Raw genomic sequence first — 25,058 nt, 5'->3', positions numbered from 1 at the left:
TACGTAAATTCAGTCAGCTTGCAAGTTTCCTATCGTATTTACCAGACTTTATCCTTTGCAACAACGCAACACGTGGGAATCACTAAGCAGAATTGCGTAATCACAAAGACTGCTTGCAATGCGTAAACAATGCACACACGCTTGAGGGTTGTCTGGCCTGCGCATGCGATGTCAGACTGCTCGCAATGCGTAAATAATGCACACACACTGGGTTATCTGCGCATGCGATGTCTGTGTCACTGCGCAAGTGAAAGTGTTGCTATAATTTCAGTAGGCCTACATTTATAAACGATAAAATCGTAGCTTTGCGAATAAATATCGTATCGTAATATAGCCCAGCTCTAATTCCAATATGAACACCACTGTCATTTTGACGAAATAATTCTACAAGATCCGCCTAATAAAACAATCTGTAAAAAAAACCCGCAGTATTCAATTCAATTTAACGGTAATTAATGCGATGACAGCAGCAACATGCAAATCCTGATAAAAGCATCTCTCGTTAACAGATTTATTTTCATGCTGCTTGAAAGCCAGAATGCCATTTTTATTTTTTTTTATAAAAAACAAAATTTTCTAAAAATGTACCGGTAATTTGAAAACCAAAAAACAAGTCACATATGGTAGTTAGCATAAAAGATAAAACCTACACAAATCGTGACAACATTGATAAATACAGTAGAACTCGGTTAATCCGGATTCGGTTAATCCGGATCTTCACCTAATCTGGATAAAACTGGAAGTACAAATAATTAAAAATTGATAGAACCGTCATCGGTTAATCCGGATCTTCGCCTAATTTGGATGGAATCGCCGGTCAAATCGAATCCGGATTAACCGAGTTCTACTGTACATGATAGATAAATAATATATCTAATCAAATTATTTTCAATTGCAAAATATTTACAAATTTGTAAAGTGAACGCAATTACCTCAACGGTCACAAATTGATCCTATATGCAGTATTACACAGTTGTAATGGCTATCTGCCCGAATAGCTCAGTCGGTTGGAGCCTGATTTTTGGCACAAACAAGCTTCAAAATCAAGCGGCACTGGTTTGACTCTCGGGAAGTGCGCTTGAGCAACGCACGTTAAGGACTGCTCTCCATTCCAGTGGCATCTAATGGATGGAATAATTCCCAGCAACAAGACTTCAACTTCAAGTTTTAAGGTTTGCGAAACTACCAGGATTAACCTCTGCAAGAAGCTTTCCTAGTCTGAGGATAACAATTCAATCAATTACAATCAAGGTAGCACATAGAAATTCCCTACAATAATGCCCATTCATAACTTTTTTTTCAAGCAAACTTGTTGAGCATATCAATCAGATAAGTGTATCAAAACGTCTGGCAAATAAAATATGCAATAAGCCAATTTTTCTGCATAATTTATTTTTATATATGCTAGTATGCAGATCCAGAAGGGGGAATGGGGTGATTGTCCTCATTCTTAAAATACAGAAAAGCGACTTAATTACGGTGTATTAACAAAGTCAGATTATTGCGTCTTGTTAATATCACCTCCCCTTTTTGCTAGATCTGCCCCTGGTAAACTTATATATTCTGTATAACTTTATAGGAAATATATCAGGTCTTATAGTGGATTATACTAAAATAGCAAACTAACTGGACAAAGTTCTGGGTTACCTAGGATTTCATGTTTCATTTCAATTCCATCAGCAAGTGGGAATCGAGAAACTGGGGAGAAAGCTTTGCGGATCTGCATTTTTCGCTTTTATCGACGATGACTGCGGCAAGAATAATGCTGCTCTCCGCGTAAAGGGTATGTCAACAGTGGAAAAAGATTGCTTGGTCCGTCTTTGATTGATTGATAAATCTATATCCTCTTCATATAAATATACACACAAATTTATTTTCTCACCAGTCAGTTCAATCATAAATAGCTAAAAATTGATTTCGATCAGCTAGCAGCTAGCAGCTGTGCTAGAAACGATAGATCATCTTCAGTTAAGCTTATTCAAATTGTCAGAAAATATTTCATTTTCTCTTCATATCAGGCTCGAAAGACAAGCTGGTTTGATGTCGTCTGAGACATGAAAATCATCGATTTGGTAAACGATGGATAGTGTTGTCATCAGGGCCGGATTTAACTGATGGGAGGCCCGGGGCACTTTTAGATCGGAGGACCTCGTGCAAAAAAATTTTTTGCGCCGTTGGCGCGAAAAACCATCTCTACGTCTACAGTAGCATCAGTCCAGTACTGCACAGCATTTTGCAGAAACTTTACAGGCCAAAAGGAAAAAAATAACACAAAATCACATTTTTTTCCACATAGGGGGCCCTTCAAAAGTCGGGGGGCCCGGGGCAACTGCCCCCTCTGCCCCCCCTAAATCCGGGCCTGGTTGTCATTGATGATATGGCCTGAACTTTGTTCCATAAAAAGAACAGTAAGCTACCGTACCACTTTTCATCAGTGCATGATTGAGCCAAACAGCTCAATGTTCAATTGACATGACACGAGATCTGGGACTTTACTGAAGTCTTGACATGAGTGAGGTGCACAATTTGTAATGTTTCAGCTTCAAATTATTCACACAATTTTTTAAGCGGAAGAAAATGAGACAACCCGCCGAATTAAACAAGTAAGCTCCAAGATTTAAAGTTAAAAGTCTCGTCAAAAAATTAAAACATTTAGAATGACCCTCCGCTGAAACTCGTTATGATACGATAATATGATAGTGTCATCTCTGTAAGGTGGAAATCAGAGATGTACGTATACGCCGCAAATTCTACTCCGCAGACTTGCGGAGTAGACTTTTTGTTTACGCTAACGCTTGCGGCCACATTTTTTTGGATAGTTTGCGCTTGAGGCTACGCCGTAAAGTTTTCGCGGTTTTTTAGCCAATAGCGTCAACGCATACTTTTTAATGTATTTTTTTTTCGCTACAACACGCCAATACCTTCCAGCGCTGCAGTTGAAAGAATGTTTTTAATGGGCAAAGACATATTGGAACCAAAACACAGCAAAATGTCGGATGAACATTTTCAGATGCTTGTATTTCTTCGTGGAAATTCAAAATAAAACTTGTTTGTTTCGAGTGGTTTATACCGTGTGAACGTTTGGCACCTATAGCAAGCAAAATTAGTTTACGTTAGTGTATGCGCTAACGCTGACGCCGCCAACATTTTTTACAAGTTACGTTGACGCATACAGCGTATGGTTTTTCGAACGTTTGCGTTTACGCTGACGGCGTCAATATTTTTTGTATGCGCGTACATCACTGGACTGGAAATTGACTAGTAGACCGTATTGTCGTCTCGTTGTCTTCCTGTCATCATGAGAACATGTGCAACTTTTACTTTTGTATTGTGTGATGTGTACATTAGTTGCATATTTCAAAGCATGTGCTATGTTCTTGTTTCTGGCAAATAAAACATTAAGTGATTGATTGATACTGTCGCTAAAAACTCTTCAATCACTGACAGGCCTCGTGTGAATCAAAATGACGTGCTTCACAAGAAAAACAAAATAATACGAATCAATCAAATACTCAAAATACCACGATAGCTTAACTTTTTGACAAAAAGCTTTTTTGGCCCGAACGAGTTAATGACACAAAATAATATGATATGATGATAGTCTTAATCTAAGAACAAACGGAAGTTATAACTTTTGATAAAAATTTTTCCACTGTGATAATATTGATTTGCTTTAGCGCCGCTAGCGTACAAGGAAAAGGTTTTTGGAGTAATCGGGTTCATCAATCCCTGAAGGGTTGGGCTTGGGCAACTTTGGCTTATCAAGTTAACTAGGAGTTCATGTTATGTGGCCATTGACTAAAGAATTCTTGAACTTAACGGGAATTTAACTGATTAGTTTTATGCTCAATAATTAAGCTTGTAGCCAGAGTTTTAAATCTAGCAGGGTTGTTCAAAATGATTTTTTTTTTCAAATTAAATCCTTTGCAGTGTGATGTCCCCATAGCAGGCCAACCGTTGTCATTTGCTTTATAAAAAATAGGCTACTTCAGAATGCTCTGGTTACAGTGAAAAGTGTATGAATCTGAACAAATGACAATCAATCAATCATGCATGATGCGCAAGTCTAATGAAAACAAGTAACAACCATATTATGCTGGTGTGGCGATTTTGATGTACGGTATTTTTTTTTAAGTTACCTTAAATTCTACTATAGGCTACTTGAGTTTATCATATTGTGATTTTTCATAACTTGTGCAAGGTTCCTGATTGGGTACGGTACTGTACCTCATTATTAGCATTAGGCATTCCAGTACACTGTTAGCATTAGGCATTCCAGTAGTCACTGCCTAATTGATGCATACCAATATTGCTTTAGTACAATAACAAAAATTTTGGTATTGTTTTTGTGTGTCTTTTTACCTTATATAGCTGTTTTCTTTTGCGTGTGTATCACTGTTGATACCTCTGTTAATCTTAATATTGTTATTATCTTTATTAGTTGTTTACTGTACGTGATTGAAAGATGAATAAGCACTCTGCTTTACAACATCTCATATATTATTATTATTATTATTTGCACAATGCTTAAAAAGACATCAATGCAAGTATGGAGCACTGCTTTAGTTATCAGCTATGTTTTGACAGCAACTTGTAATATTGGGAGCAACTGACTTAATGATTATGTAGTCTTCTGCTTCTTCCTACAATTTCTGTTTGAATACATTGTTATTGTTGCATTACGTGAAAAGTTGATATAAAATTAGATTTGTTTTCTCTTTAACAGCATAACATGCGGATCTATTGGTAGAGTTAACTTACCATTAATGATCAGTGCTTGTAGTGATATTTGCCAATCAAATTTGAGATTTTCTTCATGGACAGCAAAGGGCGGAGAGTTGTTGTGTGTGACAATGGAACAGGGGTAAATTTATTTCCTAATGCTGTTAGTCATATAAGGTGCACTTGCAGTTTTGTGGCGTACTGTATTGTAATGTGAATTTTCTGTTTTTTTCAATTCACCGTGTATCCGGCACCATCTTTATGAAAACAAACTAAACATCTTGGTACAGTGTGCCGATGCTTATTTAATGTGGCAACAATATATTGACTTTGATGGTATAGTGGTTATTAGATGCATTATCTCCTGTTGAGAATCAGTTGGAAAGATTTTACTTGTGATAGTTGGTATGTTTTTTACGGACTAGAATGTTTTGTGTTGTCTTGACCAAATCGACTAGATGGCAGCATCTTGAAAAACGACTTTGTGGTTTTGTATTTGACTATACAACGTGCCAACAAATAGGTCTGTTTTCAGGGCTTGTAGGTTTTAAGCTGCGTGCAATATTATGAAAGAAATTCAAGAGAAACGTTGTCTACCATAGGGCTCAGGCGTCTTAAAACATATAATTGCCCTGTTTTTTTTCACACTGCACTTGCAAGTAGATTGTGTGGGGAGAATGTGTGCTGTACTCTCCAAATCATTGATGCCGCTTTATGTTGTGACATCTCTGCTTGTTCTCATGCATTTATCTGTTAAGCTTTGGGGCAGACAAGGTTTGCTGTTTGTTTTTTCCTAATGTAATTTTAAGTGATGTTTGACACCCCACCAGTTTGATTTCATGTGATTTTATTTTTGTTTAGTTTGTAAAATGTGGATTTGGTGGATCAAACTTTCCAGCCCATATTTTTCCTGCACTTGTGGGAAGACCTATATTGCGATCTACTACAAAAGCAGGAGATGTAGAGATCAAGGTAAGTGAAAAAAAATTGTCACTATATAACTAGTTTTGGGCTATTCGAAGCTTCCTATACAGCAAATCAACCATTTTTTACATTGATTCAACGTCTGCAGATGTTGAATCAATGTAAAAATGGATGATTTTCTGTCTGAGTTGTGATATAAAGTCATCGAAAGGTTGTGATATGAATCGTTTGAAGCCCAAGCATTTTCTTTATCTGATGATGCTTTATTGTAAGGACTTGATGATTGGTGATGATGCAAGCCTCATGAGATCACAATTAGAGGTAAACTATCCTATTGAAAATGGAATTGTAAGAAATTGGGAAGATATGGAGCACCTGTGGGATTATACTTTTGGCCCAGAGAAACTTGACATTGATCCAAGGTTTGTTTGGTGTTAAACTGATTGTGTTGTATTCTTACATTGACTAGCCTACAAATATGAGATTTTGTATCACGAACTGAGATCTTATAGTTTAAAAAGATTAAATTTCTGCTCGAAACTGTTTTATCAAATCTTGTTTTTAGTTCATATTTTTATAGTTTATGTGCCCATTCTACTGTTCTTTTTTGTTGTCAAATGTGATGTTTTTTATTTGTTATTGATCACTATTGCAGGAATTCTCGCGTATTGTTAACTGAACCGCCAATGAATCCAACTAAAAATAGAGAACAAATTATACAGGTAAGCAAGGGTTTTATAAAAATTCATCAATGAATTTGTGTGCATGCATGGGCGCCGACTCCAGGGGGGCAGGGGGTGGTGCCCCCCCGTGAATTTAGCTTGGGGTGGCTGCCCCCCGCAAATTATTTAAAAAAAATTCTAAATCAAATGTTTCTAAGTTCAGATTTGCGTTGGTTTGACCTTCATTGCGGATTGATCTCAATTAAAAGATCTACTTGTTGCAACAAGAGCGCTGCTCCTAAGATAACAAAAGAAACAGAAGTACGGTAGCTGATAAACGCCAGCATGGTGCCGTTGAAGCATAGTAACAATGATTGAAAAACGTTTTTCTTGATTTCTTCTGCTTTGTTTTTTCTTGGGAGTGTCAATAACGAGGTGCGGTTTGCTCAGTTTAGTATCTACTCGTATTAAGAGCTAAAGTTCAAAGTGACCAGCATATAATTCGAAGTAGCCTACAGGCCTCGAAATTCGTTTTTGTTGATGGCGGACAAACGTGTCCGGCTGTCCGCCTGTCCGGTCTTAGTAGCTATCTTGTCGGACAAATTAAGTCTCACGGCTGACACACCAGTTTTAGCCGTCGATCGTCATGCTTAATCACTTTATCTTGATAATAATTCTTTGCCATTTCAGAACTATAACTACGGTTTTAGAAGGCTTTTTAAAAATTCAGTGAAGTCACTCTGAAAGGCTTTCATCAGACCAACGACTTGCGCTTGAAGAGTCAAAGCGCCGTGTAGCTGGTCAATACGTCACATAACTGATTAACTTCCACCGAACGAGGTCGTGCGGCTTATTGCGTCACAATGCTCTGGGCAGGAGTTGGAAAATTTCTACAATGACGCTACTATTTTCTGCTGTGCAAAGTTTCACAGGCTTTTTTCTTTAAGTTTATTTTTGCGTGTCATGTGAGCGAAAGTGAATTTTCCTTGGGTCTTTTCTTTCTTACCGTACTGTAATACCAAAACTTAACAAATTTTGTTGCATCTTGCTGTAATAGCCTACTCGTATAATCTAATTTAGTAACCAACCTTGCCGTATCATTATTACTCGGAGATCAAAGCCAGACATTGTGACGTACCGGTAAAACTTAAACTAAATTGCGCGTGATTAGTGTAGAACACGGGTCACCAAACTACGGCACGCAAACTGATTTCATCCGGCCGCTTCGTGCTGCGGAAACAACAGCTGGACTACAACTGTTAAGGAAAAAAGTTACCAAACTTTTTGTAAAGGACTGACGTTGCTGTTGAGCTACACGCAACTTGCTTGTCCTGCTAAGTGCTAAATAATGATTTTTCCATATTGTTTCTTCTTATGCCATCTCAAACTTTGTTGTTCACAACACCAATGTTTGATCTGTGCGATATCTCTGTTTAAATAGGAAAATCATACCAGCCAGACTAGACAATAGACATCATGAGCAGAAGGATTTGGACAATTTAAGTCAATGGAGATTCTAAATAGTTGTATATCTTTTCGCAATTTGCATCCGGCCCTCAGAGAAAAAAGTTTGGTGACCCCTGGTGTAGAAGTACCTGTACTCCTATCGATTCTTAGCGAAGAATTCACCTTTGTTACCCTGATTCAATGTCATCAATCGTTGAAGCAATGTAAAAATCGAAAGTTTTCCTCCTTGAATGGAAGCTAAGGGATACAGCATTCACATTTTCTCGATGCGCGCTAGAATGCGCTGGAAATTATATTATCGCAACAATTGTTCATGCTGTGCAATGACGATTTGTATCGCTAGTTCCTGTGTTATTTCTCGGCGGACAAATATGACCGATCTAGATGGTACTTCCCGCGGACATCAAATGCTGTGACGGCGGACATGTCCGATGTCCGCCGTGAATTTCGAGGCCTCAGCCTACATTATAAAGCTTGGCGATATACAATGGCATATAGACGCAAAAAACATCATTGCTGACAAACAAACATCAGCATTTTGAATGTAAGCAATCAGTCGGCTAGAAAGTTTGCCCCCCCGGCGATTTTCAAAACCCGGCGCCTATGTGTGCATGTGAAGGTTAAAATTTACTGATACGAGGAAGTCTTGTTCCAATAAATACGGTACCTAAATCAGTGTGGCCAGATGGGGAATTTTCTCACAAACTTTGGGAAATTCAGCATCAAACATTGTGATTGGGGAAGTTTGCAGTGAAAATTTGTATTGGATGTGCCTGGCAACACTGATCCAATTTTAACCAAATAGCTTACATTAAAGATTAGTAGATGTAAGAATATACAGATCTTCTCTTTAAAATCAAGTTGGTTTGTTGTAAATGTGGAAGTATTTTGCATAAAAACACTGTACTGACTGCCAATCACGTGCAATGGACCAAAACATGTTTGCTGCTTCAGTCTTCGGCTAGCAGTCAATACTGTACACATAAATGTATAATTGGTATTTGAGCAACACAACTCTTTATCATATGAATTAAGCAGTGTAAATCCAAGATATATGCCACTATATCCTTGATATTGAATTTTCAATCAATTCTCACAAAATGTACTTATTTTATGTTAAGAAACTTAAAATTTTAATCACCTGATATTTGACAAGAGTGTTAACTATATAATAAGCCTTTGTCTCATCAACTGACATGTTTTCTTTGCAGAGAATGTTTGAGAAATATCAGTTTGATGGATGCTACATTGCAGTGCAGGCTGTCCTAACCCTTTATGCACAAGGTTGGTATTAGCCTACTCGTTTACAAAGTGTAAATGCAACTTTTATTACCAATCTACCAATGCCTTTCCTTATGACAAGTTGTGCTGCATTTATTCGGGCTGACCACTTTTTCTACTTCCTTTCCTTCCCCTGGGACTGAATTACTGAAAGGTGATGTTTTACCAAGAACAAAGTAATTTTTACTTTGAATACAATCTAAAGTAATTCCGAGCAGCTGTTCCTGAAGATAGGTCTATTGGAAATGTAGTCCATTCTTTCAAAATTCGAGGAGTTTGAAACCTATGATTCTGTCCATATATGGTTGAGAAGAACACCGGATAATGTGAGCTCTTGAGAATTATCATACCGTGTGGTCATAATGCCCTACATTTTCCATGCGCCACAATTACAGAGACCAATAAAAAGTTAAATTTGGTGGTGTTTGCTTTTCATTCCGCACTTGATTAATAGCAGCCACAGGTATCGTGTTTGATGCTTTCCTGCTGCACAGCTGGCTCGGATCGGTGTTTTAACTTGCGCCGCCGAGTCGAAAGCGTTTGCACAGTTCTCCTATTTCACAGCTCTGGTTTGGACTCGTTAGAATGCTCACTGATTGCTTCCATTGTAAGTCCAGCTTGGGATCTAGAGTTAGCTTGCAATCAGCATACTTATATGACGAGTTTTCCACCAATCACTTGTAACTTTTAGGTTTATTGACCGGCATTGTTGTTGACATTGGCGACGGCGTTTCTCATATTTGTCCTGTGTACGAGGGATTTTCACTTCCACATCTAACCAGACGATTGGACGTTGCAGGTCGAAACATCACTCGCTATTTGATCAAGGTATAATTTTTGTGCACCATTTTGTTTGGAACGTTAAGTTTTATTTAATTTCTGTAATAAGATCTACTCGCTCAAGTTGTAACCAGGAGATTGCATTTTTGTGGTGGAAGAAGCGTTCCTCCTCGTGACACTGCTTCACTTTCATTGCAGTTACTCCTTCTTCGAGGTTACGTCTTCAACCAATCCGCCGACTTTGAAACTGTACGCATGATGAAAGAAAAGTTATGCTACATTGCGTAAGTTGTTTTTTTGTGTTTTTCTGAACAACCTGTGATGCAATATCTGACAACACAAGTCATTCAGTTTCATTCACAAACGTCAGTGTCATCATTATTATTTTTTATTTATGTCTCACGATGATGTTATGCACTCAAAACAAACAAATATATACATGTTACTTCTCCGAACCACCTTGTTCATGCATCATTGACTTAATAGTCTTGAAAGTTGGTGGTGAACCAGCTCTAGTGCATTCATTTGTCTGGCGTTACTGTATTTGCTTATTATTGGTTTGGTCTGTCTTGAATATTCTCTGGTCAGATTATTGGCAAGCTATGAATATTGTTATTTAGGTATTCTTGACCAAGCAAGTGCTATTCCGAGTCGGCTGCATAGCCGAGTGGTGAGAGCCATGGGACGGCAATCGAAAGGGCGCCGGTTCGACACCGCTCGAGCATGCGGCTGTGTCTCTGGCAGGACACTTAAAGGCATGCCTGAAGGTGGTCACGAAGATTGGCTTCCTCGCCTTCCCGTCCACTTAATCTAAATCTTCAACCATCAGGTGTAAACCTGGATACGACAAACCAAGCAATCATATCAATGCAATATTTATGTTTCTTGCAGGTATGACACGGAACAAGAGCAGAAGCTTGCCACAGAAACAACCTATTTAGTGGAATCTTACAAGGTAGGCCTACTGCATTTTTGTGATGACATTTTTGGTAGGTAATATACAGTCGTGTGTGTTTGCATCCGTCCACTCAGCTGTATAGCCGAGTGGTGAGAGTCCTGGTTTGACTCTCAAAAGGGCGTCGGTTCGACACCGCAGAAGAGCATGCGTCTGTGGCTTCCTTGCCTTTTCGTCCACTTAAACTAAATCTTCAAGAAGTCTGGATGCTGGATACAACGCATGCACATTGTCAACATGCTTCATTTACGAGACGCCAGAGAACATCGATTGGTAGACATATACATTTGAATAGATTTGCACGTGACGATAATTTCACATGAAATTTTAGGTAGCGCAGAACTTTCTCTTGTCCGTTGGTTGTCAAATCTCTACAAGCATGTGAAACTGCCAGAATTAAGTCCTCAAAAAAGCTTTATCAGTCCGATGATAAAGATTAACAACAAAATCTGATTGACTGTGGGAATCTATATCCTCGGACTGACAAAGCTTCGTTTTATGTTGATGCATTGCTTTATTTCTGGACTACATTTTAACACAACATGTGGAAGACTTGATGTGGTTAGTAGCTCTATCTTCAGGTGTAGGCCTAATCATCTGTTCAATCACCAAAGTAATTTCCATTATCATTGTATCACAGTTGCCTGATGGTCGGTTGGTTAAAGTCGCAGGAGAGAGGTTCGAAGCACCAGAGGCGCTATTCCAACCTCATCTGATCAACGTTGAGTCTTGTGGAATAGCCGAGCTACTTTTCAACACAATTCAAGCCGCCGACATCGACATCAGGTTTGTGTTTGTATGTTGCTACATCTATTGTTGAATTGCGCCAATTGATTTCGGCGAAGTCTATTTCTGTTTCATTTTTTAAAACTGTAATATTCTAAAAGTTGTGTTTGTCTTCGCCAGTTCACTTGTGTCCGATTTTCAGAAAGTAAGAATTTAAACATTCATGACATTTTATGGAGAGTGTTTCCCTACTTTTGAACACGTATGGTTTGGTTTTGAATCTTTATCCTCGGACTGACAAAGCCTTGATTGGTTATTCCTGGTAGTTTCGCATACTTGTAGTGTAGAGGCTCTTGACACAGGGCCGGTTACCGAGATTGGCAGAGTGAAGTTTTCCGATTGTTGAAGTGTTGTTGCCAGGGAATTATTCTATTCACTAGGTGCCGCTGAATGGAGAGCAGTCTTGAAATGCGTTGCTCAAACGCACACCCCGAGAGTCGAACTTGCGCCGCGTGATCTTGAGCCGGGCGCATAACCACTGAGCTAACGGAGCGGATGTATGTTTCCTGGTCCAAGAACACGTGATTTTGTATTGTTATTCTACGCTTACAGTACAGCTGCAAGCGTTATTGATTATATTCAGCCAACAGCACAATTTGTTAGATCAATAAAAATGACATTAAATGTTTAAAACTCTTCCAGGAGCGAGTTTTACAAGCACATCGTATTATCCGGAGGAAGCACCATGTTCCCTGGGTTACCTTCCCGGATGGAGAGGGAGATCAAACAGTTGTACCTCCAGCACGTCCTCAAAGGCGACCACACGAAATTTTCGGTAAGTTTTATCCTTTGTTAAAGCTGGACTGCTTGTTAATCTATGTTGGTGGAATGCTACTGCGATACAGGTAGCGGCTCAGTGATTGAAGCACGCTGCCAGCTTCATGTAGACTTGAGAAAAGCTGTCATTTTAATTGCTGGTGGCTTGTAGTGTATGTACGCCGTAAGCTTGCTCACTGCTTCGGATTTACAATTTTTTTGACAACTTGAGCTGTTTAGTTAGAATGATTTAAAATCGTATCACTTGTATGCTTTTCACGTTTTTCTTTGTTCATAACAACCTTTTTAAGTTATAATGATGCATAATTGCATATTTTCATGACAATAGCTATTTTTGCTCAAATTCAAAATAATTTGCATGTTTTTAGGGAGCAGCCATTCAATTTTCAATTTTTTTTTTTTTGACTTGCTGACTCGAGCAAATTCTCATTATTTTCAATTAGTGACAACCCACCTACAACGAGCTTTCTAATGGCCAACTATTAGCCATTGATAAGAGAAGTCTTCACGTTGAAATGAGACATCACTTTGTTTGCATGATTTTCTGCTATCTATTGCTATGGGAACGAAACAATGCAGCTAATTTAAAACTGTTTGGGTTAAAAATCTTTAAATAATTGCATCTTGGCTTATATGGAAGATTGCTGCTGACTATTCGTCAACCAACAACACAGATTTGCATGCTGGTAATTAACGATGTATTCCTTTTTTTATTTTATTTCCATTTCCTTTCACGACGGAACGCCTCTAGAATAACATGGTAAGCAACTGCTTGTATCGTTTTATTTACCTGCTTGCTGTGGTGCTTGCTGTGTAATACTGCTACATCTACCCAGACAAGAAAAACTTTTAGCAAGGAGACATTTTCTTTTATAATAATTTTTTGTTTACGAGGTTTTAAAAGCTTTGTTGTCCAGTAATGACTTGGACTTGGTAACACGTTTTTTGCGTCTGAAACATTTTTTTTTAATGCAAAATTACCTACCAATTTCGAAAATCATACACTTTTTTTTTATCTCCCGTGCAAAGTCTTCGCAACTTTACCCTGTGTAGCTGTAGCAGTGTTAGGTCGGGATGATTGCATGTGCTTCAGTGCTTGCATGTGCTTGCATAGTTGCTCGAAGTGCGCTATACCCAGCGATGTTCACTGTGAACTTTTTGAAAACTTCAAGTATATTGCGATCATTGGTACTTTAGAAAAACTACCAGGCTCGGCCTATTTATTTGTGTATTTATTTATTTATTCTGACGAATACTACTTAAGCATGGACGGTGTTATTTGTTGAATTAGTATTTCTACGGTAGACAACACGGTAAGTTGTTTGACAGTGGATTGTTCAATGATTGTTGGCCATAAGGATTTCGCGTGCAGTTCAACAGATCACCACTTATAACTGTTTTCACTCCAACAACGATGAACCATTGTCTCATGGTAGCTGTACGTTCATTGTGATTTTTCTAAGCTGTTTTCATCCTGCTCCACATCTTCATTTCATGCGGCAGTTGTGTCTCTACCATGCGGACTTCAGATTATTGTGTGAAACTATCTGTTCTGTTATGGTTTAAATTTAAGCGATAATTACTAACCGTAAGCACTGTTCACTGTTTCAGCGTATCTGAAGCGATGATATATCAGTTATATCTGATAGAAGTTTTGATTAGCTACAAATTGAAACGGTTAAAATAACATCTGTGTTTGTACAGTCAGTTTTGTTTAAAAATGTTCCTCCTTAAATGAAGCCAGGGCGAAGGATGATAGAGTTGTATGGGGCAGTGGGGCTGGAAATGTTTGACTAGATTTTCATGAGGTCTTTTAATTTATTCAGAAATTCAAGATTCGTATTGAAGATCCACCAAGAAGAAAGCACATGGTGTTCCTTGGAGGAGCCGTGCTGGCGGACATCATGAAAGATAAGGAGAATTTCTGGATGACAAAACAAGAGTACGAGGAATCCGGACTCCGAGTCTTGGAGAAATTAGGAGTGAAAGTGGCGTAGGATCCGGTCGTGTCCCCATCTGGACTCTTTATCCACAATCGCTTCCTGCATCCACACGCAGTTGCCAAACATGACATGCCACCCCCACACACATTACTTAATCACAGCGCTTAAGAATAAATTTGTTTTTTAATTTCTGTACATCAAGTGAATCTTACAATTCAAAACTCAACATTCTCCTAAGTCCATCAGCAGAAACTTTAAATTTCCTTCAATAGGGTGATCACATTCAAGAAACCCAGTTTCTATTTCAATGGAAATAAAAAATGAAGTGTAATACCCGGCTTTCAACTAACATTGAATCTTTATGATTACAGATTAAAATTTATTTAATAGAAGACACATTTTGATTGTTAATTACTTAGTGGTTAGTTATCTTCGATGAAAATCTTCGGCTTTTTTACCCACAACTTTGATTTACAATTTATTTTCAATGTTGTTATTCTATCTTTCTTTATCTATGGCGACTTGTACTTCAAAGATCACTGGTACTGTACATACCTACTATATTCCTGTGCCGTAATCATGCTAGTCGGAATTATTGTGCTCCAAGTCGGATTGCTCGAACGTCTATTTAAAGTGATTTTTGTATTTCTCGCGTGTCGGTGACTGCAGGCCATAGCCAATGCTGCAGACAATTGGTTTGAGATTTGAAAGCAGATACTTTTTCGTAGAAAAACTGCACTTCATGTTTCTGGTCAGAGTAAATCGCTTTTTGTGTCACATCCTTGTCCAGTTTCTCTAGCACGATTCGAATTCGATAAAGTCACAAATTCTGACCCATACCTTGACCGTAACCTGAGATACATTGAAAACGTAATAGTTTTCAACTATTGAAAATGTAATACAGAATTTATAAACTGTGACTAAACAAATCGAAAGTATCATTGTTTAAAAAAAAAATTACTGAATCATCTTTCAAACTTTTAAGGTTAGGGCAATTTTTCACTTACTCACCACTAACAAAGTTGCTCGGTTCATGTAAATGAGGCAAATTTTGTCAGTTGGGTAGACGAGGCCTATAAAGAATTACGTAAGTGACGCTATGTGAGTTCAATATACTTTTGTTAGCTTTGTGATTCTTAAATCGACAAATATGTAGCCTATAAACCGTCGCCTCATTTTAATCGGCAATAAAGAATATATGGTTATACTGTAACATGGTATAGAAAAATCCAACCTTATCAATTCTTTTCCACTATATTCAAGTGTAGACTCGAAGTTTATGCTGAGCAACCCCTTGCTTTGTAGAGCAATCCTTTTTTCTATATCTTTCGATAACTTATATGCTCACTTGATTTTTTGGTGGCACCAGTTCGACATGATTTCACTGAAAAAGGATTTCGTTGTTGGAGTATCTCCCACTGCTGTTTACACCGCGATGGTTCTTACACTTTATGAGTGTTTTGTGTATCACTTTGTTTTTAGTAGTGGCCTTTTTATTTGCAAAATGTTCTGCACTACCTGAGACGGGCAAAGCTAACATTTTGACATAGATTTAATGTCTTTCAACTTTGAATGTAAAACTGTTTGCGTTTATTATCTGGAAGTCTATTGAAGCCATCCACTACGCAGTCTATAAATGATTAATACAGAATGCAGTAGAATTCTCCTAATTCGTCACCTCAATGAGATTAGAAAAAGTGACGAATTAAGCGAACTGAAGAATAATTCAAGCAGGTCAAAACTATAATAACATCTGCTCGCAGCCCTGGACCGACAAAAATGTGACGAATAAGGCGAACTGGCGAATTAGACGATTTCTGTATTTATCAAAAAACAGACTTGGCGGCTGCCATCATCAATTGTTTCTAGTACTTATGTCTGTGTTGACGATTGGACATATTTTTTCAAACACTGTTGTTTCTACATCCACTAACGATGGAAGGCCGTGTTTGTTGGTGGGCACTTTAACGTAGGACAGGTTTCCTCGTGAATCAGCTGTTTGCAGTCATGTGACTCACGCCATTATGATTGTAACCTTATAAACTCAATTGATTACAGTCTTTAAGATCCTTCTTGCACTCAGTTCAGTTGCAGAAGAAAAAAGAACATTAGCAGAGGGTGGGAATCGAACCCACGCAATCGAAATGACTATTCCCTTGCCCTAACCCATTAGGCCACGCTGCTGTGGCGATACATTCACTTAATTTTCTTTGTATCAAAAATGTTTGGAGAAGATCGGATCGAGAAGATCGGAATATCACGTGCTGAGTCACATGACTGAAATCAGCTGATTCGCACGGAAAACTGTCCTATGTTAAAGAGTCTACCGTGTTTGTTTGCCAGACCTTTATTCTCGAATTAGCCTACTAGTGTCAGCTTCTGCTACACTTTTGACGTCAGATGTTAATATTGTAAGCACGAAATCACTGAAGCGTGTTTTACGTGACGTAGTGCTTTCGCCAACTTTGTTGAACGTCACAAGGAAAAATAATAACCAGACATTCCCACTTGGTGGTCTCTTACCGAGCTGAAAGGGATCTGAAACGCAGACAGAAAAATACGTCATTTTAAAAAAGCGTCTGCAGACGTTGAATCAATGTAAAAATGACAGATTTTCTTGTTTGAGAAACATTTCAAGCCACAAATAGTTGACCAAGGTTGCATCCCAGACAGCAAATCAGTCTGCAGACGTTGAATCAATGTAAAAAAACGATCAATTTGCTGTCTGGGATGGTTACAAATAACCAGGCATAGTTACCCAATGAAGCTAGCATTTACATTCTTCCAGGATGTGATTTAAAGAGATTGATTGATTGAATCTTTTTCCTCGGACTGGGAAAGCTTCTTGCAGAGCTTAATCCTGGCAGTTTTGCATACTTGTAGAGGCTTTGAATCACTGACGCAGGCCCGGTCACCGAGATTGACAGAGTGAAGTTTCCGATTGTTGAAGTCTTGTTGCCGGGGAACTATTCCATCCATTAGATGCCGCTGAATGGAAAGCAGTCCTTAACGTGCGTTGCTCAAGCGCACATCCCGAGAGTCGAACCAGCGCCGCTTGATCTTGAAGCTTCTTCGTTCCAGAAGTGACGCGCTAACCAATTGAGCTATCGGGGCGACTGGCGAGATTGGCGTAAATTCTGAAAAAAAACATACCCTTGATTTCAAGGTGGCAATACCTGGAAAGTTTCGCATTTCCGCTAAACTACACAATTTCCAGGTGGTAGTAGAGAGCCGCCTGGTGCATGACAGTAGGCTTCGTTTAGCAGTGAGTAAAAAAAAATAGCAATGCAATGAATCTACAGATTGATAAGAGTTATTTACTAAAAATAAACTTCGACCGTTTGTGTTAAAGTAAGGTGTGTAAAGCTAAATTTTTTTCGAGATTTTTACTATTTTATGTAAAAAATTTGCTTTCGAAGATTTATGTAGGCTAACAAAAGCAACTCCTTGCATTCAAAGCTGCATACGCAAAAACACAACATCGTACATTATGTAGGGATATACTTTTCCTCTTTGAAACAACCAGGCGCGGATCTAGGAGTTTTTTTCGGGGGGGGCCAGAAAATTTGAAAATCAATTAAACAGAAAGAAAAAGATAAAACAGATGTGAAAAATGATACTACGACTGTAGCGTAGCCAGGAATTTTGAAAAGGGGGGTTTTGATGGCCGGCGGGCGAAGCCCGTCGGCGTCTTCGCCAAAGACGACACCTAGCGGAGGAGGGTCTGGGGGGCAGCCCCCAGAAATTTTTGAAAAATTACTTTGAGTTTGGTGCATTCTGAGAGCATTTTCAACAAAAATGTGGGTATAAATATTCCTGTAAAATGGTGCTGTCTGGTGGCATAGCAAAAGGATAAGATCATGTTTTCTTCGGATCATGTCTTCTTCGGATTTTTCGGTAATAAACCTAAGTCTCTATGTTTTCTTGTTGCTAATTCTTGGCTGAAATATTTGAATGTTTAGTATTGGCAAAACTCGCTCTTTTAATGCAGTTTCGTTTAAAATTAGGAAAACTTTGTTTTAGAGACATAGAGACTGAAAGCACCATTCTCAATATCGTGATGTCACACGCGTGCCAAAGGGGGGTTGTAACCCCCCTCCCCTTGGCTACGCCACTATACTACGACATATACGATATGCCATAAAATAAAATAGACATTAAAAGAAACAGCCATTTCATCAATTGTGAATGTTTGAAAAAATACATTTTGTTTGAATAAAAATAATTGCTAAGCATGCAAAGTAAACTTGAAATCTGGTTTAAAATCCTGTATGCAGTGTCCATGACCAATTGGATGTTTGTATGTTTGCAAGCATAGACGGCAATTGATTGAAATTATAATAAAGGCTAAAAACTATAAAACAGCCATTCAAGGTTTCAGATTGTTTCAACTGACGTCATTTGGTTCAGCATTGGTTTCAGCTGAGTCAGCTCCAACAAATGTTGCTATTAAAATGCATTTACAGTTGTATAACGGAATAAAGGAGTCTGATCGATGGATGATTTTAACCATAATTATACCGTAACAAACAAAAAATTACCTCCCCCCCCCAGATAAGTTAAGTCCGCCGTGAGACTAATATCAGCTGTTTAGACGTACATCAAACGATTTGATGCGGATACATAGAATTTCAACAATAATTCCTCACAACATTTCGGGGGGGGCCCGGGCCCCCTGGGCCCCCCCCATAAATCCGCGCCTGGAAACAACCATAAGTTATTTTGCGATTACAGAAAAAAGCTTGTAGCCTAGTGATCGAGTCAGCTGCTCCTATTGCTTCGGCAGGCCGTTAAGTAGCCTAACTTGCGGTGACACAGCGGTGTGAAAGAGTTTTCATCATTCGGCCTAGTAGCCGACGATAAACCTGTTTAAAGTCAATTGCAAAAGGCTAAAGCTATTTAGTTGTGAAAGTTATTGACACAGCCAATCCAACTTTCCCTTGCTTTTTACCACAACGAAAAAACAAGTTTTGTTGCCATTTATGTTGCCTATCTGCTGGGCTTCCTATGAGCCTGGTTTACGGAACTTTTCTCAAGGTCAGGAAAAGGTTCAAAGCTTCTTCAAGTGTGCCACACTGCCAGAATAAATTCCAAAGAGCAGTGACGGATCTAGAGGGAGGAGGCAATTGGATAGATTGCCCCCCTAAAACACCAACAAGTAACTTTGCAAAGTCGGATTAATATAGGTCGAATTAACGCCACACATCATTGTGTTTTGTTGATATCCCCCCCGAAGACTACTTGCTGATCCCTCCCTTGCCAAAGAGGCTATCAAAGTGCAAAAATCAACCAAAGATAAGTTTAAGTTTGCAAGCTGCTATGGGCCATGAGTTTTGAATAGTGTTCAACTGTTTTTGCTCCAGAAGAAGTTTACATTGAGAATTGGCACAACAGATAGTTGACCAACAAAATCACAATTACCTCTGAAATAGCCTAATAATGCTAAAGTAACTAGGTTACTTCCAAACAGTGACGTGTAACCGCCACCTTCACCCCCGGCTGGAGAAACGGCTGATATGGAGTCCACTCATTTTAGTCTGTTTAATGTTTTTTGACTGCTTAAAAACTAAAAAAAAGTACTACAGAAGCTCGATATGCAATATCTTAAATTCTGCAAAACCATATTTACTGTTTTCCAAACTTCCCACTTGGGTCCTACCTCTCCCTGGGGGCCCACTCATATTTAGTTCGTGCAGCGTTTCTTGGCTAGTAATTTCACATGTAGGTAACATTTAGTATGTACGGTATCGGTAACTTTTTTCCATTTTTGTAAAATTTTCTCGCTTCGCTCGCTCAACCACATTTCATTCACCTCGGCGATATTGGGCAATGGGCATGCATAGGCTAGTTGGAAATTAAGGGAGTAAAAAGTTTTTTGTGTCCTAAAAACAACAACAAAATGATGCAAAATTCCAAAGTAAACACTGCACACTCAAATAGCCTAGTAATTTAACAATTAAATTGATAAATTTCAATGTTAATCGAAATCTTATGAAAGGAAAATTTTATCGGCGAAGGTGGGGACAAGATAGATAAATTTTCGAAGTTCTAGCCTGCTGAAAGGCTTGCACCACTTTCAAGAAGGCCATAAGCTTATGAACTTTTAAGAAACACAATATTGAAATCCTCCTGTGGTCGCGCATGATTTTTTTTTAAATGGCAGGCTGACTAAAATTTTACATAACTTCTACCGGTCTACCCCAATCCAATTTTATTTTGATGAATTTGTTAAATACAAAGTGTGCATCTTGATAAAAACAAAAAAAAACATTATTTCTCATAAAAATGATTAAAAGTGACCAAAACAAGATTATATTTGTTAAAATTTTTTCAGGGGGCAATCCCCCATAGTCATTTTCAGTTTTACTACTTTGGACATCAAGTTTTGCACTGTTCACTCATATTATAAATTTTGTTTTTTTAAAACTTTGGTCTTTCCCTAACTTTCTTCAGATCCGCTACTGCATTGTCGGCATGGCCTATTAACTATTTGTTTCTAGAAAATCCTTAAGAGTTGTTTACTCTTTGCTGAAATGATAAATGTAAATATTTCCCCACATTGAAAGAGTTTGCGTCCCTAAACGCTTTCTAGTCCTATTTTTAAGAGCGGTCACTAAACACAGGGGCCCACTAGTAGATTTTGGAGGGAGCCCAAGATGGCGTTCACAGTGCGGTCCTGGTTACAAAACTGTTAAGGTTGAATTGAATTCTGTATTGCACAATTACAAATTTAATTTATATTCTTTTGTTATTTTAAAAGACTTTATCGAACCAGTGGCGTAGCCAAGGGGGGGTTTTGGGGGTTACAACCCCCCCTTTGGCACGCGTATGACGTCACGATATTGAGAATAATGCTTTCAGTCTAAAAAAAACTTGCCTAATTTTAAACAAAATTGCATTAAAAGAGCGAGTTTTGCCAATACCAAACATCTCAGTCAGGAATTAGCAACAAGAAAACACAGAGACTAAGCTTTATTTCCGAAAAATGCCGAAGAAAACTTGATCTTATCCTTTTGCTATGCTACCGGACAGCACCATTTTACAGGAATATTCGTACCCACATTTTTGTTGAAAATGCTCTCAGAATGCACCAAATTCAAAGTAATTTTTCAAAATTTTCTGGGGGAGGCCCCCCAGACCCCCCGCCGCTGGGTGGTCAAAATCCCCCCCTTTCAAAATTCCTGGCTACGCTACTGTATCGAACCATAACATATAAAGTTACAGACGAGTAGCCTAGGCCTAATCACTTTCGCGTAGGCCTATGTGATGGAGAACTTTACATGAATGAAGTTTGGTATCCTTCTATTAAACACGTTGGGACGACAAAAAAGTTGTCAGCCTTTGTATAACCATTTCATGTTCAACGAGAGTTTGTTTTTTTTTAATTTGTTGCAAATTCAATGTTTGTTTGTTAAGTAGTGAAAGATTATGGAAATTTTTATGCTTGGACTGAAAAAGCTTCTTCGAGAATTTAATCCTAGCGGTTTTGCATACTTGTAGTGTACATGCTTTGAACCACTGACGCAGGCCCAGAGCCCGAGTTTGCAAAGTGAAGTTTCCGATTGTAGAAGTGTTGTGGATTATTTCATCTACTAGATGCCACTGAATGGAGAGCAGCTCTCGAATGCGTTGCTCAAGCACACCAGTAGAATCGAATCAGCCTCGCTCGATTTTGAAGTTTCTTCGTCCCTGGTTGGTTGGTTTTGAATCTTTATCCTCGGACTGACAAAGCCTTGATAGGTTATTCCTGGTAATTTCGCATACTTGTAGAGGCTCTTGACACAGGGCCGGTTACCGAGATTGGCAGAGTGAAGTTTTCCGATTGTTGAAGTGTTGTTGCCAGGGAATTATTCCATTCACTAGGTGCTGCTGAATGGAGAGCAGTCCTGAAAATGCATTGCTCAAGCGCACACCCCGAGAGTTGAACCAGCGCCGCATAATCTTGAGCCAGGCGCGTTACTACTGAGCTAACAGCGCGGACATAAAAAATCTCCTAGTCCCTAAAATCAAGCACTTAACTAAACTATTGGGAAGACTGCAAATGAAAAAAAAACAAAAAAACACGGTTTCTTAACAGAAAAAAGGGCTCAGTAGGCCAAGCCCAATGGGGATTTTGTTAATTTATTGTGAAGGCAACTGACAACGATCGTTTGAAAAGCTTTCCTGTTCGCCTTTGAAACAGTTTGTAAACACGATAGGGGCGGAATTTCCACCAGTTATTTGAGAGGACGCACAAGCTTTATCACAATTAATTTCTTTTGACTTGACTACTTGTACAATAAAATAAATCACTCCCAAAATGTCGGTACCTCCTTTAGACAGGCTTCATTGTTCGCCTGTAACTTTATATGTTATGGTTCGATAAAGCCTTTTGAAAAGACAAAAGAATTTAGATCGACTCTATAACAGAACAGTACAGAAATCCCTTCAACCCTACAAATTTCATTGCTATTTACCTAAACTTTGTTTTAGTTAACCTGTAAACTGTAAATTTGTTCAATGTCTGTTCTGCTGCTACGACTCACAATGCAAACGCCCATTGAAGTGAAGACACCTGAACTGAATTAAATGTTTGATAAAATATCAAAACTTAAGATACGTTTCTAATGTGGATCAACCTTCTTATTCGATTCAACGAAGCGTGGATAATTTTAAAGAGACATCTTAAAGCACACTCGTGTCTTTGTGTATTATCATGAGGTTAAGAATTAACATTATTTTCATAGAGCACGCACTTAGCACAAGATTTATTGATCTCTACTACAAAGTTTGTTTTCATTCATAAATGTCTTTGAAGGTTGATTGCGAGAAAGTTATTTCTTATCAACCTTAAAATTGCTTGACTTCTATGCGGGTCCAATCATATCGGTGGTAACGGTCTAAAATGTATTAAAGTCTTCTTGTGATACAAATATATTTTTATGGTAAACCATTGCGAGAAATATTACTCGCATTGTTTGAAATAACTTTTGCATTTTATTATTTATTGACAAGGTTGCTAGAGTACGAGTGTGATGATAACAGTAAAGCAAACAAATTCAGACAAAAAGTCTAAGCTTTACTGAGCTGTATTGACCATTGGAATCTTACTTATCACACTTATAAAGCTTACCATGAAAACTCAATCAGTTATATTTGTGTTTAGCTAGACACAATTGGTATAGAGTAACTCTTAATCAGTATTTTGTAAACTTTTAAAACAAGTTTTGTCATTAGAAATTACATTATTTTGCCAACTAACTACATAGACTTGGTGAGTATAATTAGTTTGGGTAGTTGGTTTTGGCAACAAAGTAAATGACATTCCTAAAAATCAAAAACCGCAGCAACAAACGGTTTATGTGTTTAGGTGCGACAGACAACTTTTAGCGGAGTTACAGGACAGCTCTGAATCATATTAATCCGTAACACGATATAGCTGAGTCACTAGAGTTCTTACTGGGGAAGATGAAGTCACCTTTTAAAATTTAAAACAAAAATGGGAACACTGGTTAAAAACTATCGCTTTTTTGTTGATAGAACATTGCTTTGACGTCACGGAGAGTGTATTTTAGATTGGTTTGGAAATGACGGACAAGAGGTGAACCCAATCGCCTCATTGCCAATCATAAAGAAAAGAAAACAAATCATCCTGATACACTTGTGAGTAAAAAATATACAATGTGACTAAATTATTTCTCATCAATTCCAATCAAGCAAAACAAAAATTAAAAGAACAGACAATTTGTTCCGCTATAAGTTTATTTGTGCCGTCTGTTGATTGATTGTGAGAAGATTCGTCTTTAGACCGAGAAAGCATCTTTTAAAATTTAATCCCAGCTGTGTCGCATCTTGCAAAGGCTTCGAACCAGTGACGCAAGCCCAATGACCGACCAAAGCCTTGCAAAATGAGGCTACTGCTTTAAGAATGCAAAGTCTTGTAGGTCAAGTGCTGTCTAAAAGTTTTAAAGTATGAATTAATGCATCCGTGTGTCGCTACATGGAGAACTATTCTTGAAGTTGTCTTAGCTGCACGCGACAAGATCTGAACAACGATTGCTTAAATTTGTTGTTTCTTTGTCCGCACAGCCAGGTGTTTACCAATAAACATTCAACCGATTGAGCGAAAAGCGATTACTTCCTCAGGTAGCACTAAACTATATCTACAGGTGTTCGATCACAATGTCTCAGAATTCCAACTTGTGCAGCACGCATTCTAATAACACATTACATTTTTGTGCCAAGAAATAAATATTGCTAGTTGATGGCCAAGTATACAAAAGTTAAACATTTTTTTGTCTTTTTGACGTTACTAGACTCGTAAAATAATCTGGCAACCTGGTGAAACCAAAGATGAAGCCAGAATATGGCTGCTTTCTGAGCTTTTCAGTGTATCCTAGTCCTGAAAACATTGTCAATATGTGATTGTAAAAAAATACCGACCCTAAGCTTTAAAAGCTCAAACGAAAAAGAAGACGCGCATACGATGAAAAAACACAAGTTTTAGTTTTCCGGACGTAAACCCGTGACGAAACAAACACTTTCCATTTTTTGAAACAACGGTATTAAAAAGCACGATAATCAAACACATGTTTTGATGCAAGGATTCTTTCAGCAAGGGTCGCGATGTGTTTTCTGCGTTGTCCGACTAGCACAGACACAATCCCTCAACAAACGTTTTATAGGTCTATTTGGCGCCAATGCGTGTCGAAATCACCACTTGAGTAAAGCATGATTACAGTAATCTGATCTGTTTTGCTCTCTTAGCAGTTTAATCCTCAA

At 38.3% G+C, this 25,058-nt stretch overlaps 1 protein-coding gene across 1 annotated transcript; it reads left to right on the top strand.

Moving 5' to 3' along the window:
- Positions 1–4,724: 4,724 nt before the first annotated feature.
- On the top strand, positions 4,725–16,804 carry LOC145783889 (actin-related protein 2). Its single transcript, XM_082595645.1, has 11 exons — positions 4,725–4,864; positions 5,584–5,694; positions 5,920–6,068; positions 6,302–6,368; positions 8,987–9,059; positions 9,748–9,884; positions 10,035–10,120; positions 10,728–10,791; positions 11,432–11,577; positions 12,220–12,352; positions 14,181–16,804. The coding sequence occupies exons 1-11, from the start codon at positions 4,817–4,819 to the stop codon at positions 14,349–14,351; spliced, it is 1,185 nt and encodes a 394-aa protein (XP_082451771.1). The 5' UTR covers positions 4,725–4,816; the 3' UTR covers positions 14,352–16,804.
- Positions 16,805–25,058: the final 8,254 nt, after the last annotated feature.

The sequence above is a fragment of the Aplidium turbinatum genome, chromosome 15, assembly GCF_918807975.1.
Source record: "Aplidium turbinatum chromosome 15, kaAplTurb1.1, whole genome shotgun sequence".
In the NCBI taxonomy this organism is placed as follows: domain Eukaryota; kingdom Metazoa; phylum Chordata; class Ascidiacea; order Aplousobranchia; family Polyclinidae; genus Aplidium; species Aplidium turbinatum.
The sequence above is the reverse complement of the archived record's forward strand: the minus strand, read 5'-3'. Positions and strand labels throughout refer to the sequence as shown.